Below are 16,306 nucleotides of genomic sequence, written 5' to 3'. Positions count from 1 at the left end.
GAGCAACGTGAAGATAAAGATGGGATAGGGAAACGTTGTGGGAAAACAAAGGTGGCATTGATCAGGATGTGCTGCATTCATAACCTGATTTCTGGAATTGAAAGCCATTTCAAATAAATGTGATAAGAGAAATATTAAACAATAAAAATACTTTATAAATACCCAGGGCTGCCAAAATAACATTCAATGCCACATCTGAACATTGTGCAATTCCTTCAGCTATCATTTCAATTGGCCTGTGTATAAAGCAAAGACAAAACAATGTCACTATTTTAAGCTATTATTAGTGAATGGAAGGAATAGAGAGTAGAAAAAATTGTTCATTTGATTTTAATGTTCAAGGACATTCTCTGAACTGACCCAAAAAGTGTATCACTAGGATTCATAAGGAAAGAAGTCAAAACAATACATAATTTGGTATGACTATGAATAATTATTTAAATGATTATTATATAAATGCTATTGATTTTCAATTTTAATCCAATTACAGAACAACCATAGAAAGTGTTATGCTTTTGCATATAATATAGGTATTAGGAACTTGAAAACGTAAGTAGACAGCTAACAGGAAGCAGAACACTGGCAAGGAGAGAAGGGAATGGAATTAAGCTGGGTGCTAGTGGCTCACACATATAATCCAGGAGGCTGAGCTCTGCGGGTTGTGTCTGAAGCCAGCCCAGGCAGGAAAGTCCACATGCCTCTCCTCTCCAGTACACTACTCAGAAAAAGCCGGAAGAGGCACGATGGCTCAAGTAGTAAAGCAGTAGCTTGAGCAAAATGCTTAAGGATACGTGTATTGGAACTAGGGAAGGGAAGGGAAATACCAAAATGGAGAGACTAATAATAAAAGACAAATCAATGCAATAGCAATATTTACAAAACGATATGCTGTAAACCAACTGTACCACTCATGGGGGAGAGGGGGGAGGGAGAGGGGGCCGGCAGGGGGCGGGGAATGAGGGAGGAGGTAACAAGTTAGATAAAAAATATACACACTGCCTTATGTATGAAACTGTAACCCTCTGTACATCACTTTGAGAGTAAATTAATTAAAAAAAAAAAAAAGCTTAAAGACAGGGCCCAGGCTCAGAGTTCAAGCCCCAGGACTGGGGGAAAAAAATAATTAAGAGGTGCTAAGGGAAATTTAAATAATACTACTACAGTTGCTCAATACTAATCTGGATAAGTATCAAGATCCAATTTTTCATCTTTGAAAATAGAATTACAAATGGGTAATTTTTAATAAATGCAGTTGATAAAACAGGAGTTTAAGCAATGTGTCTTCTGAAAAATCTAGAATTGGGCTGGGAATGTGTCTTAGTGGTAGAGTGCGTGCCTAACCTGCATGAAGCCCTGGGTTCAATTCCTGAGTACCATGTAAACAGGAAAAAAAAGTGGCGCTGTGGCTCAAGTGGTAGAGCTCTAGCCTTGAGCAAAAAAGAAGCTCAGAGACAGAGCCCAGGCCCTGAGCTCAAGCCCCAGGACTGGCAAAAAAAAAAAAAAAAACTACAATCACCAAACTAGGGGGGAAAGTTTAAGTTGCTAAAAACAGAGTAGGAAATATCTATTTAAGCCACTCGGCCTCCACTAAGCCTCTGGCCTTCTGTTCCTGCCCCGCACTCAATTTCCTCTGGATTGTTCCGAGCATCTAACTTGCCTTCTTCTCACTTCCCTTCTATCTCAAGCCATGACGGGTCTCTTCCCCTCCCCCAGCTACTCAGGAAGCTGAGATCTGAGGATCACTGTTCAAAGCCAGCCTTGGCAGGTAAGTCTGTGAGACCCTCTCCAAAGTCGTCGAGCACTAGAGTTCAAGGGGCAGCACCCAGGCCCTGAGTTCAAACCCCACCACCGAAAAAAACATGTAGGCCCTAGCAAAAATCTGTGTGATGTCTCCACTTAATATTTTATCCAAGCCTTTCGTATGGAGCCATTCTTTTCAGGCTTTTTCCCTGAGGGGGTGCGGTGAGGGAAGGAGAGGGGAGGAGACACCTCACAGCAAATATGCTGGCATGAGTGTCACTTATACAAAGGAATCTATGCAAGAATTCGCGTGCAGGCGTGGGCGCTGGAGCTGGGGCTCAACCTCAGGGCCCAGGCATTCTCCCTGACCTTTTTTGCTTAAGGCTGCTCCTCTACCACCTGACCCACAGCTCCACTTGGAAAAATATTTCATCTTTTGTCTTTTGGTACTGAAGAAAAAAAAATCCAAGCAAACAACTATACACAACGAAGTGGCTAACACAAGTGAGCTTCCTTTATAATCACAATAAGGTGACAGAGGATTAATACTAGACTACAACCTGAAATCCTCGGGAAACACGGAATCCAAAGCTCAGGACCATAACACTGCCGCACTAAACCCTGAAGCAAATCTCATCTTGCCCCACAGAAAGTGCTAACCACCTTACAAGACGGAAATGAGAGAAATAAAAACGCACCAGAAGACTCATATTCCAAGTTTCACCATTAGACAATATCCTGGATATTTTGAAATATAATCAATTCTAACCTTTTGAGCTATAATAAATTATTTACATGGGATCATGCACGTCTAACTGAAAGGAAGGCACTTTCTCTTTTTTTGGCCAGTCCTGGGCCTTTGGCTCAGGGCCTGAGCACTGTCCCTGGCTTGTTTTTGCTCAAGGCTAGCACTCTGCCACTTGAGCCACAGCGCCACTTCTGGCCATTTTCTGTATATGTCGTGCTCGGGAATCGAACCCAGGGCTTCTTGTATAGGAGGCAAGCACTCTTGCCACTAAGCCATATTCCCAGCCCCAGGAAGGCACTTTTTAAAAAAATAAATTAGAAAGACCCACAAAAAGTTTTCATTTTCAACCTCCTTGTTATTGGTAGAGGGAAAAGAATGAATTTAATGGAAGCCGTATTTGTGGAAAAGTAGCTGTTCTTTATTATCAACAGCAAATAAGTCTTGAAATCAATTAAAATTTATTGAATTAAGCACAAAATTCTTTCCATATTTGTCTACAACCACAGGGATACATTTCCAGCATAATGACAGAGCCTTTGAAGTTGAAAATAACCCCCCAAGCGCAAGATTATGCATATAAAATTCCCACTGTTGTTTACGTAAGAGTGGATTAGTGGATAATCAAAATTAAAATAATTATATCATCTAAAATAGAAAGGAAATAATTTACTCATAGGACTCATAGTTAAATCATCTTTATTTACAAAGTACTATCCTGAGACTTCTTATTCCATTGAGCTTCAATTTGAGCAGAAGTATAATCACTTAAGTAACAGCAGTTACTTAAACTGAAGACGAGCCGGGCGAGAGGCGAGGAGCGAGTGCTGGCGCCGTCAGGTTTCTTGCTGGGCTTTGGGGGGCTCTGCGGCAGGCTCGCTGGCCGGAGGCAGCCCTGAGGGGAACTGGCTGCTGCCGTCGGGACGTGGGGCCGGGGGAAGCAAGCCAGCTCGCGGGGGAAGGTACGGGGGAAAGGCCCTCGGTGGGTAGACATTTCTCACTGTTCAAACGAGAGACAAGAGACATTCACGTCCACATCAGCCCTGTGAAGTCGATCGCTTACACCTTCTGCTGGGTAACTCTTACGTCCCAAACTCACACCAGAACAACTTCCTCATCCACTTTTTTTTTTAAATTTTTACCTTGAAAAAAAATGGCGTGCTTCAACTACACGTGCCTCATGGGAAAATGCATTGTATTAGACAACATTTTTGGCTTAACACTTGAAAGAAAGGAATTCTTTCCAAATATGCAAAACTTACTTTGAAAAAACTTTTTCAATGCAATGTAATTTTCACCAGGCTTCAGATCGATGACTCTTTATATTAGTAAAATAAAATCATCTTCAAATTCCCCACACAAAATTCAGCTTTGTTTTTGTGTGTATGATGGGCCTGGGTGTTGTTCCTCATCTTTTTCACTCAAGGCTGACACTCTACCACTTGAGACACAGCTCCACTTTCAGCTTTTTGGTGAATAATTGACAAGTCCTAGGGACTTCCCTGTCTAAGCTGGCTTCAAACCTCAATCCTCAGACCTCAGCCTCCTGAGTAGCTAGAATTGTAGACATACCAACACATAGCTAAAAAAAAAACCAAAAACTGACAGCATGTGAATCTGAATCCAAAGCTCTATGCTTGCTAGGTACTTACTATACTCGAGTCATGCCCCCAGCCCCCAAAATTCATCTTAATCCACCTTAAACTTCAAAATTAGAGGAAGAAGAAGGGAATAACTGCATAAGACAACTAACAGACTTAATTTGTTTATAAATATGTAGGCAAAAACCTAAAATTCGAAATGGTAAAATATGGCTCTAAAATAGCACATTATTCTCCCTTTTTCTTCAATAAAGCCATTGAAAGAATTTCAATAAACCAGCAATGTTAATGCTAACATGTGAATTAAAATGAATTTAACTAATTGCCACAATGCCAGGCCTATGAAGCTTACTTGGGAAGGGCGGCGGTGGCGGGCCCGGGAAGCCCCTAGCTGGGAAGTAGTCCCGCGGAGCTGCGAACAGGGCGCCGAGAGGAGGCGGAGGGAACGGGGGCGCCCTTCTCAAGAACTGGCTCCGGGGGTCCACTGGAAACTGGGGTGCTCGGCCAGGAGGGAGCGGCGGAGGGGCGAAGCCCGGGCCTGGGGCCTCGCTCTGGGCCAGGGAGGAGTCAAGCGCCTCTGGACTCTGTAACACAGTCACATGAAAGTTTACCATTCCTTTTCCCCAAATCCCGGCTTGGAAGAAAACACATTAGCGACTACGGAGAAACCACCATGAGCGTCACACAGACCCGCCTTGCCTCCTTCCCCTCCTTCATGGGGCAGCTGCTTTTTGACTGCCATAAACACTTCACCAAGTCAACAGAAAACAACTTGATCCACCTTCGTAATATCCTGGCTCAAAATAAAACACAAGCATACTCTCAGAGTGTCCGGAATGACGAAAATGTTCTTCAAAATAGCCAAAAACCAGCCAAGTGTAGTAAACAAACAACAACCGCATGAGGAGGCTGGGGCCTGGCCCATGCCTGCAATCCCAGTGCAAGGCCAGCGTGGAGGAAAGCCAGTGAGACCCCCTACCTCAGCAAATGAGGTCTGCGGGGTGGGCCTGTCACTCCAGCTACGCTGGGGACCATAGGTAGAAAGACTGCAGTTTGAGGCTGGCACTGAGTAAAAAGACACAAGGACCCACCTGAAAATAAGGAAAGCGTCTGGGGACCGGTGGCTCATGCCTATAATCCTAGCTACTCATGAAGCTGAGGCAGGAAGGACTGCTGCTTGAAATTTTCCCAGGCAGCAAAGCCTTGGAGAATCCAAAAGAACTAGCAAAAAGTAGGGCTGGAGGCAAGGCTCAAATGGTAACAGGCCAGCCAAGCAAGCCCAAGGCCAAACCCCAATACTAAGGGGGAAATACAAATCCAACAGGGAAAATCTAACATCTTGTCCAACTAAGAAGTTAACTTTAACACAGCCTACAAGTTGTACCTTTCTTTTTCTTTTAAGAAAAAAGCTGCCAAGTTTCTTTTGTTGATGTTGCTGTTTGCTTGTATGTTTGACCCAGAGCCACGACTAAGCCTCAATCTCACTATCCTCCTGTCTCAGCCCACTAAGTGCTAGGACTACAGGTGTACACCACTACACTTGGCGTGAAATGTTTGTTTGTTTTGGTTTTTTTGCCAGTCCTAGGGCTTGGGCTCAGGGCCTGAACTTCCCTGGCTTCTTTTTTGCTCAAGGCTAGCACTCTACCACTTGAGCCACAGCGCCACTTCCAGCTTTTTCTGTGTATGTGGTACTGAGGAATCGAATCCGGGGCTTCATGCATGGTAGGCAAGCACTTTACCACTAAGCCACATTCCCAGCCCATGAGATGTGGACTTGACCACCATAAGTTACAATCCAGAAAAGAAACGCTTTAATCTTAAACTGGAAGTCGATCTGTCAAAAGATAAGCAGCTTTATATCACAAAGTAGACTATGAGCTGTACTTCTATGCTAGCAAGCCAAGAGTGCTCCTGAATGCAGAGTGGAAAAACTCCATTTTAATACTTACACCAACATCGTCTTTGATATCATTTCCTCTGGATTCCATTTCTGAAGACAATGGCCCATCTAGACAGAAAAGTGCGAGATTGATTACTCTTCATCCCACTCCCCAGGTTGGCACGGAGATCAGCCTGCCACCTGCGCTGTGTCACAGACAGAGACAGCTGGAGCTCGTGGAAATTCTGAGCGTTCTGAAGTGTAGGCAATGACCACTCCAGCTGCTTGCGACGCAACCTTCCCACAGCAGCATGATAAAACACATCTGGGAGGTGATGGCCCTTCCTTCCTTTTCTTTTTCTCCCCCTTCCTCCATTCCTATATCAAGTAACTAAAACTAGCCTCTTGAATTTAACCCAGGTGTCTAGCAAAATGTTCCCAGGCTTCACCATCAAGAAAGGCTCGGTGTCTCTGTAGATCAATCAAGTTCTCTCTGGCTGGGTGCCAGCGGCTCACCCCAATAATCATAGCATCTCAGGAGGCTGAAAATCACAGTTTGAAGTCAGTCCAGGCAGCAAAGTTCCCTGAGACTCTTTATCTCCACTAAACTCCCAAGAAAGCTGGAAGTGGAGCTGCAGCTCCAGAAGTAGAGTGCTAACCTTGAGCAAAAGAAGCACAGAGATCGCACCTGGGCAGTGAACCAAGCCGCAGGACCAGCAAAAAATACTAATTCAAGTTCTCTGACCACGTCTGTCTATTCTCTCCTAGGTTTTTCCTCTAGCGACACTTGTTCTTGCGACACTTGCGACACTTGTTCTTAAAAGTTCCTTAGGTTTCCTGTCCTCTAACCCAACCCTCCGTGTCCTCTTTCCCCATTTGAATCGGCCCCAGAAGGCCCTCTCTTCAGCTAGCCAGTGCCGGCCTTTCCTGCTGGTCCTTTTCCACTTGTGCTTAGCAGCATTCCAGTCTCACACTGACGAAGACCTCTGCTTCCATTCGGCCCACTCGTGGCTCAGCACTGTCCTTGCTGGGAAGAAAATCCCAAGTCACAGGGCCTGGCACCCTCCTGCCCAGACCCCGAACCTCAGCCCGCATGCTCCCCGCTTCCTTCCGGGTCTCCTCCACCTCTCCACTCACACACTCCCTTAGCTCTTTAGGGTCAAACAAACACACACTGTGACTTTATTCCTATGACCTTTCGTGCACCATTCACCCAGGTGCCCCGATCAGGAGCGTGCGGTGTCTGCTGCTGCTCCTCCTCCCTCGCCTCCTGCACCTTTGCTCCTCCATCCTCCTCATCTACCTTTTCCATGTCTACTCATTTTCCATGTAGACCTATCCCTTCGCCGGATCACCATCATCTGTCAGTGTCAACTCCTCATTGCTCTCTCTAATCTAATCTTTACCACACCACCACAGAAATCTCTCCACAAGGATTAGTATATGAGTGCTCTGCTTAAGACTCTTTAATAGCCTGCTGTTATCAGTAGAATTAGCTCCAAATCTCTGAACGAGGTTGATAGGCCTTGCAAAATCTATATAATGCTTACCTACATGGCTAAAGATTCCCCAACGACCACCCCATGTAGTGGCCATAATTTAATCTTTAAACATGGTATGCTCTCATCCTAAAATATTATCATCATCATTTTGGCCCAAGAAATTCTTCCTTCAAGGCTGAGTTGATATATACCAAGTCAAGTTTTTTCGTGACTACCTCACACTTGAGACACCCAATGCCTCTCATCGGGGTTGTCTGCGTGACCCGCTAACGTGCTCTCCTCATAAATCCTATCACTGTAGTCGTGCATACATTTGCACACCTCTGTAAGACTTCAGGTAAGGAAGGCTCAAACCTGACCAGTTTACCCTGGCATACTGCAAGTACCACGGCCGCAGACATGCAGTGAGTGTTCACTAGACAGGCATACCCATACAACAGGGTTTGGGCCCATGATGGACTCCATATATAATGGTAGTCCCATAAGACAACATTGTTTAGTGCTTGTTAACCATTGCAGTTAGTCCACATTTCTGATGTTTGCACAACAAGGGAACACTTCACATCCCTGAGAACATGTAAGGCAGCATCATTAAGCAGCACGTGACTGTACTGAGTCCATGGACGGCTGGTTCCACTATCCTCTCATTTCAGTAAACTACCACAGCTCCGTAGTCAGAGGATACATGTACAGATCTTGCCTCCGATACTTTTTACCTGAGACCTTCAGAACCATTTTAAGCCTCCATAAAATGAGGATAAAAAAAAATCTCCTTCTTAGGATCACTGTGCAGATGGAATGAGACAATCCATTCCCATTCAATAAATGCTTGCTAGGCACTAATTCAAGTCAACGTTTAACACTCTCATATACATATAAGAAAACATAAGCACATATACTAACAGACTAAGAGTAACATATAATATGTACATCAATTTTGGTATCTATAATCCCCTTCCACACCTAAAAATTCAGGGAACTCCTATAACAACCTGTCAATTAACAACTCAGCTGTACTGCGAGCACCTCTCAATGACGGGTGCTCTTGCTTGTGCTCATGCTCAGTTAAGTCTGCAGGTTCCCTCAAAAGCAGCTCAAAGGCTTTCCCTGAACAAAACATAATCTCTTATGGGACATACTATTCTGATCAGTATTAACTTAGCATATATGTCTGTCTCCTATTATTACCATCTTACTATAGTTATATCTAGTACTATGTTTAAGAAGGTATCTCTTAAATAGCAAATACTTTAAGATTATGTGCTATATTAAACTAGGCATAATACATATGAGACTGCAACCCCTCTATATATCACTTTGACAATAAATAATTAAATAAACACATTATTTAAAAAAATCAGGCATATTGGTGAATGCCTAGGGTGCCAGCTACTTAGGAGTCGGGGGAAGAAGATCACTTAAGTCCACAAATTTGAATCCAATCTCAAAATTTAAAAAAAAAAAAAGACTGTAAACTATACTTTACCAAATATATCAACTTGTCTGGGAATGTGGCTTAGTGGCAGAGTGCTTGCCTAGCAAGCATGAAGGCCTGGGTTCAATTCCTCAGCACCACATAAACAGAAAAAGCTGGAAATGGCGCTGTGGTTCAAGTGGTACAGTGCTAGCCTTGAGCAAAAAGAAGCCAGGGACAGTGCCCAGGCCCTGAGTTTAAGACCCAGGACTGGCCATACATACATACATACATACATACATACATACATACATACATACAAACAAATAGGAAAGTAATAAAAACAGAAAAGTCAAAGTTTTCTCTCAGTCTAAGTAATAACTATTTGTTCCACTGAAAAATTAATAAACATGAACATCTTCCCACTGACCTTTAGTCAATGATTAATGATAAAAATCACACAACAAAAAGACTCTAAAGTAGGCACTGGGCTCCTGCCAGTAATCCTAGGTATTAAAAGGCTGAGATATCAGGATCATGGTTCAAAGCCAGCCTGGGCAGGAAAGTTCATAAGACACTAATCTCCAATTAACCACCAGAAAACTGGAAGTGGCACTGTGGCTCAAAGTGGTAGAGCACTAGCTTTGAGCAAAAAAGCTCAGGGACAGTGCCCAGGCCCTATGTTCAAGCTCCAGTAATGGCACCAAAAAAATTTTTTTTCCAAGATGATACAACATTTTGACATTCTGGGAAAAATAGGTGGATTTGAATTACAGATATGGAAGTCGCCAGTAACATATGTAATTAAACCTATAGGAGAGGATGGGATTCCCCAAAGAGAAAATGAGAAGGGTGGCACTCTAAAGATCTACCACTTCCCCCCCTCCCCCAGTCCTGGGCTTGAACTCTGGACCTAGACACTGTCCCTGAGTGTGCTCAAAGCTACACTCTACCACTTGAGCCACAGCTTCACTTCTGGCATTTTTGTGGTTCATTGGGGATCAGAGTCTCACAAAGTTTCCTGCTTGGGTTGGCTTCAAAACCAGCATCCTCAGACCTCAGCCTCCTGAGTAACTAGGATTACAGATGGGAGGCACTGGCCCACAGCTGAAGATCCACCATTAGGGCTGGCCAGGGAGAGCGAACTGCACCAGAGAGAAGACATCCTTACACAGGAGGGAGAAGTAAGGTCTTATCATGGAAACGGAAGGCTGAGGGACTGGTAGCAACTATGGGAAGAACAGTAGTTCCTTATCTGTCAAAATATGGCCAAGACTCCCAGTGGATGCCTATGACCCAGGACGGCAATGAGCCACATATATAGAAAACGGCCAGAAGTGGCGCTGTGGCTCAAGTGGCAGAGTGCTAGCCTTGTGCAAAAAGAAGCCAGGGACAGTGCTCAGGCCCTGAGTCCAAGGCCCAGGACTGGCAAAAAAAAAAAAAAAAAAAAAAAAGAGAGAGGCACAACTGAAAACTTACAATGTTGTTTCTGGAATTTTTCCACTGACCATTTTCAGACCATAGTTGAGAGCAGGCTGTTGAAACCCATGGAAAGTAAAAACCACAGATAAAGGAGGAACTACTTTCTTGTAGAGTAAGGACTAACAATGTCTTTTTTCGTTTTCATTTTGCCTGTGCCAGGGCTTCCCTTCAGCTCAGCTTGCTCATGGCTAACACTCTACCATTTGAGCTACATCTTCAGTCTAGCATTTTGCTGCTTAATTGGAGATGGATTTTGGTAGATTTTTTCGTCTCGGGCTTCCTCTGAACTGCAGTCCTGTGGACGTCAGCCTTCTGAAAAGCTAGGAATACAGGTGTGAGCCACTAGTGCCTGGCTAGTAATGTCTATTTTAATTTAGCCTGCAAAAAGACTAAAAAAATATTTCCCAAATTAGATAGTATCCAATTAGAAGGGAATTGGAAATATGTAAAAAAAATTTAATGGCATTAGCTTAGAAATAAATGTTTAATCATATATGTTTAATCACGCTATTGGACTATATTGGATGGGATGATTTCAAGATCTTAAATATAATTAATAACAGAAATCTCATCTGTAAGTCTGACTTCCCTGCTTACTCACAAACTATTGATTTTTCTAAAATACTTTAACTGGATAATGCTCGCTCTGTATTTGTGTATTTGTGTGTGTGTGTGTGTGTGTGTGTGTGTGTGTGCATATCTCCATCCTTTCCTGAGGAAATCTCTTACCAATAAATTTATTTTAATTTTCTACCTTTTAAAAATTATTTTTTTATGATATGTTATATACTTACCTTAGTTATGTGAGAGGGGGGAATTGTTACCTTTCTATACATATTTACAATATATTCCAATCAATTTCTCCCCCTTTACTACCTTCCCTCTCCCAAAACAATTTCAACAGCTTTCATAGTTCAATTTCACAGCCGCAAACAATGTATTTCATCCTCCTCATTAGCCAACCCCTTCCTGCTAGCAGTCTCTCCAAAGCCCTTACGAAAGTAAGAACAAACATGTATATTTCCCAATGTCAGTGGGTGGCCATGAGGTAGTTTAAGTAGAAGGATACCTGACAAACAGTGGATTCTCAGTAAATGTTAAGTTAAATCTAAGTGGGAAATGTTTAAATAAGGTAACTGATTAAGCTGTCACCAGAACCATGCAACCAAATTATTTGTCTGGTGGATCTGCATACATCCTAACCTACAGGCTGCTCCATAGGATATGCTAATGAACTGGAAAAATTGAAAGGTAGCCATGGAACAAAGCAAAGTAGGTAATCATGGTAAACCTATTACCACAGTGTTCAATTTTCTGCCAACAGCTATTTTAAATGCCATGACTGTGTACAAGATAGTAAGAAACATGAAACCAGAATACTTCAGGGAAAAGATTATGATCTGAAGAGCTAGCAGAGACAATACTGGGTTTGTCCTGCATTTAGCTTCTAGTTCTTTCAAATGCCACATTATGTAAACACACACAGTATTTCTTACCCACTTTATCCAAAGAAGGCATATTAAAACTTCTAAGTTCTGCTGGTCCAGATAATCTACCAGAATTAGAATAAAATCTGTCTGGCCTTTGTAGAGGAAGCACTGCGTCAGGATATGGTTGGCCTAGAAAACAAGTTTTAAAATTGTCTTCATTAAGATAAACATAAATGTATACAAAAAACACTACTGGAGTCATGTCCGTAGTAGAACAACTTTCAAGCAGGTACAAGGCCCTGAGTTTAAACCCCAATACTGTGAAATAACAAAAATAATAAATACATTTAAATTCATTTAGCTTTTAGCTAATAACAGTTCCAATTACATACATCAGAATATTAAAAAAAAAAAAAAAAGACTAAGGAGGTAGCTAGAACTAATGGGGTAGGGTAGAGACAGAAAATGTAAAAATCCCAAGAACTTTACAAAGCTTTCATCAAAGCACAAGGAGTAGCACAAGTCTTCATTTTATTTATTTTTATTTATTTATTTTTTGCCAGTCCTGGGGCTTGAACTCAGGGCCTGAGCACTGTCCCTGGCTTCCTTTTGCCCAAGGCTAACACTCTACCACTTGAGCCACAGCACCACTTCTGGCTTTTTCTATTTACATGGCACTGAGGAATGGAACCCAGGGCTTCATGCATGCTAGACAAGAACTCTACCAGTAGGCCATATTCCCAGCCCAAGTACCACAAGTCTTCAATGGTCAAATTTTCAGCAAATTCAAATTTTGGGGAGGTTGTTGTTTTTTAAATTTTTTTATCTTTAAATAGCTGTACAAAGGGGTTTTGATTCAACACAACAATTTATGAGTATACTGCATCTTGATCAATGTCACCCCCCATTGTTCTCCCTTTTTCAAAATTTTGGAACTTAGCATCCATCCAAGCTAAACAGAAAGGTTTGAGTAGATTAACACAAGGTTCCCACTGCTGAGTTACAGACACATCTGGACATCTGGATGCAGACACTGACTCAGTGCATCTGCAGACACACTCCTAGGCTCCAGCGTCACTTCCAATGACAAAAAGGTGATTCCTGAGTCTGTAAGAAAGTCATTGTTCTTTAAAAAGAATTATGAATAGCTCATCTCGTTCTTCAGAGGCAATGGCAGACTTCGCTAGGCTATGTCCAATGCTGAGATCAGGGAACGAGTCAAGGGTAAATTGTGTGGCTCTCTCCTATCCTGTTATAGATATGAATATTCAGTTCCAAATTGCTTTCCATGACTCTCAAAGGCCATGGTTCATGCCACCTAATGTTATATAGATGAATCCTCACCTGATTCAATAACACCAAAGTCTATGGAGACATCTCTCCCCGACAAAGCCAAAAGAAAGCTTCCAGCAACGACCAGGGTCAATGAAGAGAATTATATTTAATGAGAAGGCATGACTGAGGAAAGAAAGATGCAGATAGTCCTGAAGGCCCATTTATACCACCATTCAGAATCTTAGCAAAGAGCTGTCATAATAGGTAAAAGTATTTGTATAGTAAAAGAAAAAGCCAGTACTAATCACTAAGATCAAAATCAAATTCTCCCTTTTCCTTTCAAGCACGGGATTCATTAAATGGCAAAGCTGAACAAGGATATGAAATGGGAAACCTGAGAACTTCTAATTCTTTCTTAGTCAAGTCTCAAATCACTGTATTAATATTTTGCTTCGAAAACACATCTCCAAAGCATCTCAGCAACCTTATACATTTAAAACAGAAATGGTTATAAATTTATTATTTTATAAATCATATGCCCATGCTGCCTACCAGGCAAAATGATCCACTCCTTAAATCCAGGACTTGTTATGTGGCAGGTACTAACAATATAATATTGCTACCAACACAGCTTGCCCTTGTGGCCTAATGGTAATCAAGATAAATAAAACGTAACAAGCTTGATATTTTCATAAAGGAGAGCATGAATAATGTAGGAGGTGGCCTATCTAATTCTGACTGGAGGAACCAGAAATGTTAAAGAGGCAGTAAACCTTGCTCTAAAAGAAAAGACAGACAAACGAGATACTGGTCAACTTTATGGGCATGTGCATGCAATGTGCACACACATATAAGATAAAACCCCACAGAAGGCACATCATGAGTGAAAGATAAGCATTTTTTCCACTTTCATAACTTTGTTTTCTAAGACTTTAATAAAAGATAATTAGGAAGGTAACAGAGGGAAAAGAAATCAGGGAAAGCAAAGAATGAGGAGTGGGAATAAATATGCAGGGCTTTCTGCAGCTTTCCAAATTAAGAATTATCCTGGAAAAACATCTACATTTCCTTACAGCTTCATTCTCCTGAGGACCAAGATCTGTTAAAAATGAAAAGATAGATGCCCTCTTACCCAACAATTCTGTTTCCTAGACAAATGTACAGAATGAATGTACAAAGTGTTAAGTGAAGTTCTGTTATCAACACAAAACACTGGAAACACTAAGTTTTCCTTAACAGATCATAGTGTGGACCCATGATCATGTTAAATTTAACCCCCTTCTATAACCTCTTGAAATTCACAAAAATAAAATACATGTATGAATATTATGGGGCTTGTTTACACATTGAAATATGCCATACTAAAGTAATAAAATTTAAATATACTAACATAAAAAGAACTCAAGAACATAATGCTGATGAGTAAAGCTGACTAATACCAAGTTTTTTTAAAAAATCATACATGGGCTGAAAGTTCTCATATACTAAATTCATGAGCAGCTGTCTTTAGGAAAGGAAGGTAATGTGTCCAAGAAGAAAAATGAAATAGACTTCAAGACATTTCTTTTTATGTCTTATATATGTATATTCTTATGCTATTTCCAGTTTATGTTTTTTTATATTTTCACTTACACCTATCTTAAGCAAATATTAATATGCACAGTCTCAAAAATCATATAGAAGATTGTGCTACACAATCTCACTTGCAACCTTCAGCAAGCTACCTAACCTCTCTGTGTCAGTTAACTTGTCTGTAAATTGAAACAGAATTAACAAAGAGTGAGAGAATGACTAATAAAAAGCACTTAGCGGGCTGGGGGTATGGCCTAGTGGCAAGAGTGCTTGCCTCATATACATGAAGCCCTGGGTTCGATTCCCCAGCACCACATATACAGAAAAAGGCCAGAAGTGGCGCTGTGGCTCAAGTGGTAGAGTGCTAGCCTTGAGCACAAAGAAGCCAGGGACAGTGCTCAGGCCCTGAGTCCAAGACCCAGGACTGGCCAAAAAAAAAAAAGCATTTAGCATCGTATCTGCTATAAAATAAGCACCCAGCGTATCATATGCAATCACATGGCACTATACTGCTATTTGCTTCTGATACACTATGGAATCATAAGGCATTATAATGATAACTTCCTTCTCTGTTCTCCCAAATGGCTACTGTCTCCATTTTCTCTCTCCAAAGCTCTTCACAATCCTTCCTCATTCTCCTCCGCTGACCTAGGCTTGTCAAGAAAAATAAAGCACTTGGATGTCTCTACTTTCTTGAGAGGGAAAACACATATATTCCTCTTTTCTTTCTTAGTATATGAACCACATCCTAGCTGCTTTCCAAATATCAATAACAATGACTGTTTTTGTATACCTGATGGAGGGAACATCATCCTGCGGTCTTGTTCCCAGGGAGGGGACAAGGACCCCGTGTCAGAAGGTGCTCTGTGAGAACCTGACAACCTGTCGTAGCCTGATTCTCCTCTTTCATTGCCAGTCAGATGGTCCAAAGGATTCACTGGGGCTCTTGAGCCTAATGAAAGAAAAAAGCCATATAAATCTGTTCATCTTTAAAAGTGCCACACATGACCTACCATCAAAGGAAAATTGTTCTTTGAAGAGTGAATACAGATTCTAACAAAGTTTCTTAGTTTTATCCTATCAAACTCATCCCCAAAATAGGGAAGAATAATTTTGTAATGTAAACAAACAAGTACTTGCCTACAAGATTCATCTTAAAATATGAAAAACTGATATCATCATCATCAACACTTAAAAATTATAAATGCTGTCTGAAAAATAAACTGTGAAGTAAGATTTCTATACAAGGTTTAGTAATGATTACAAAATGGGATTTTTGTTGCTTAAGTATGTCAATAATGAAAAAACAATAACTCCAGTTATCTTACAAAGCACAGACATATTTGAATATTTTTGCTACGACAAGCAGATTTTAAGACAACTCTTTGGGAAATGTGGCATATTTGGATTAATTTAAGAGACACACCAAAATTTGCACTCAATATTGAAATATGACTCACTACTTCTGTCCCAAAATTATTTTAAACAACTTGATTAAAAACTTTATACTCAGCCAGGCACTAGTGGCTCACACCTGTAAATCCTAGCTACTCAGGAGGCTGAGATCTGAGGATTGTGGTTGAAGCCAGCCTAGGCAGAAATGTCCCTGAGACTTGTATTTCCAATTCACCCCCAGTGCTAGCCTTGAATGATAAAGCTCAGAGAC

At 41.5% G+C, this 16,306-nt stretch overlaps 1 protein-coding gene across 1 annotated transcript in view; it reads right to left on the bottom strand.

The window, feature by feature from the left end:
• Window positions 1–3,167: 3,167 nt before the first annotated feature.
• The window catches only part of LOC125362989 (melanoma inhibitory activity protein 2-like), an 84,131-nt gene continuing 70,992 nt past the window's right edge, over window positions 3,168–16,306 (bottom strand). Inside the window, 5 exon segments of the mRNA XM_048361986.1 lie at window positions 3,168–3,485; window positions 4,439–4,670; window positions 6,036–6,094; window positions 11,860–11,982; window positions 15,434–15,592. Coding sequence (XP_048217943.1) covers window positions 3,322–3,485; window positions 4,439–4,670; window positions 6,036–6,094; window positions 11,860–11,982; window positions 15,434–15,592 — 737 coding nt within the window. The 3' untranslated portion in view covers window positions 3,168–3,321.

The sequence above is a fragment of the Perognathus longimembris genome, chromosome 14 (assembly GCF_023159225.1).
Source record: "Perognathus longimembris pacificus isolate PPM17 chromosome 14, ASM2315922v1, whole genome shotgun sequence".
NCBI classification, from domain to species: Eukaryota; Metazoa; Chordata; class Mammalia; order Rodentia; family Heteromyidae; genus Perognathus; species Perognathus longimembris.
Note: the sequence above shows the minus strand (reverse complement) of the source record. Positions and strands in the feature narration are given on the sequence as shown.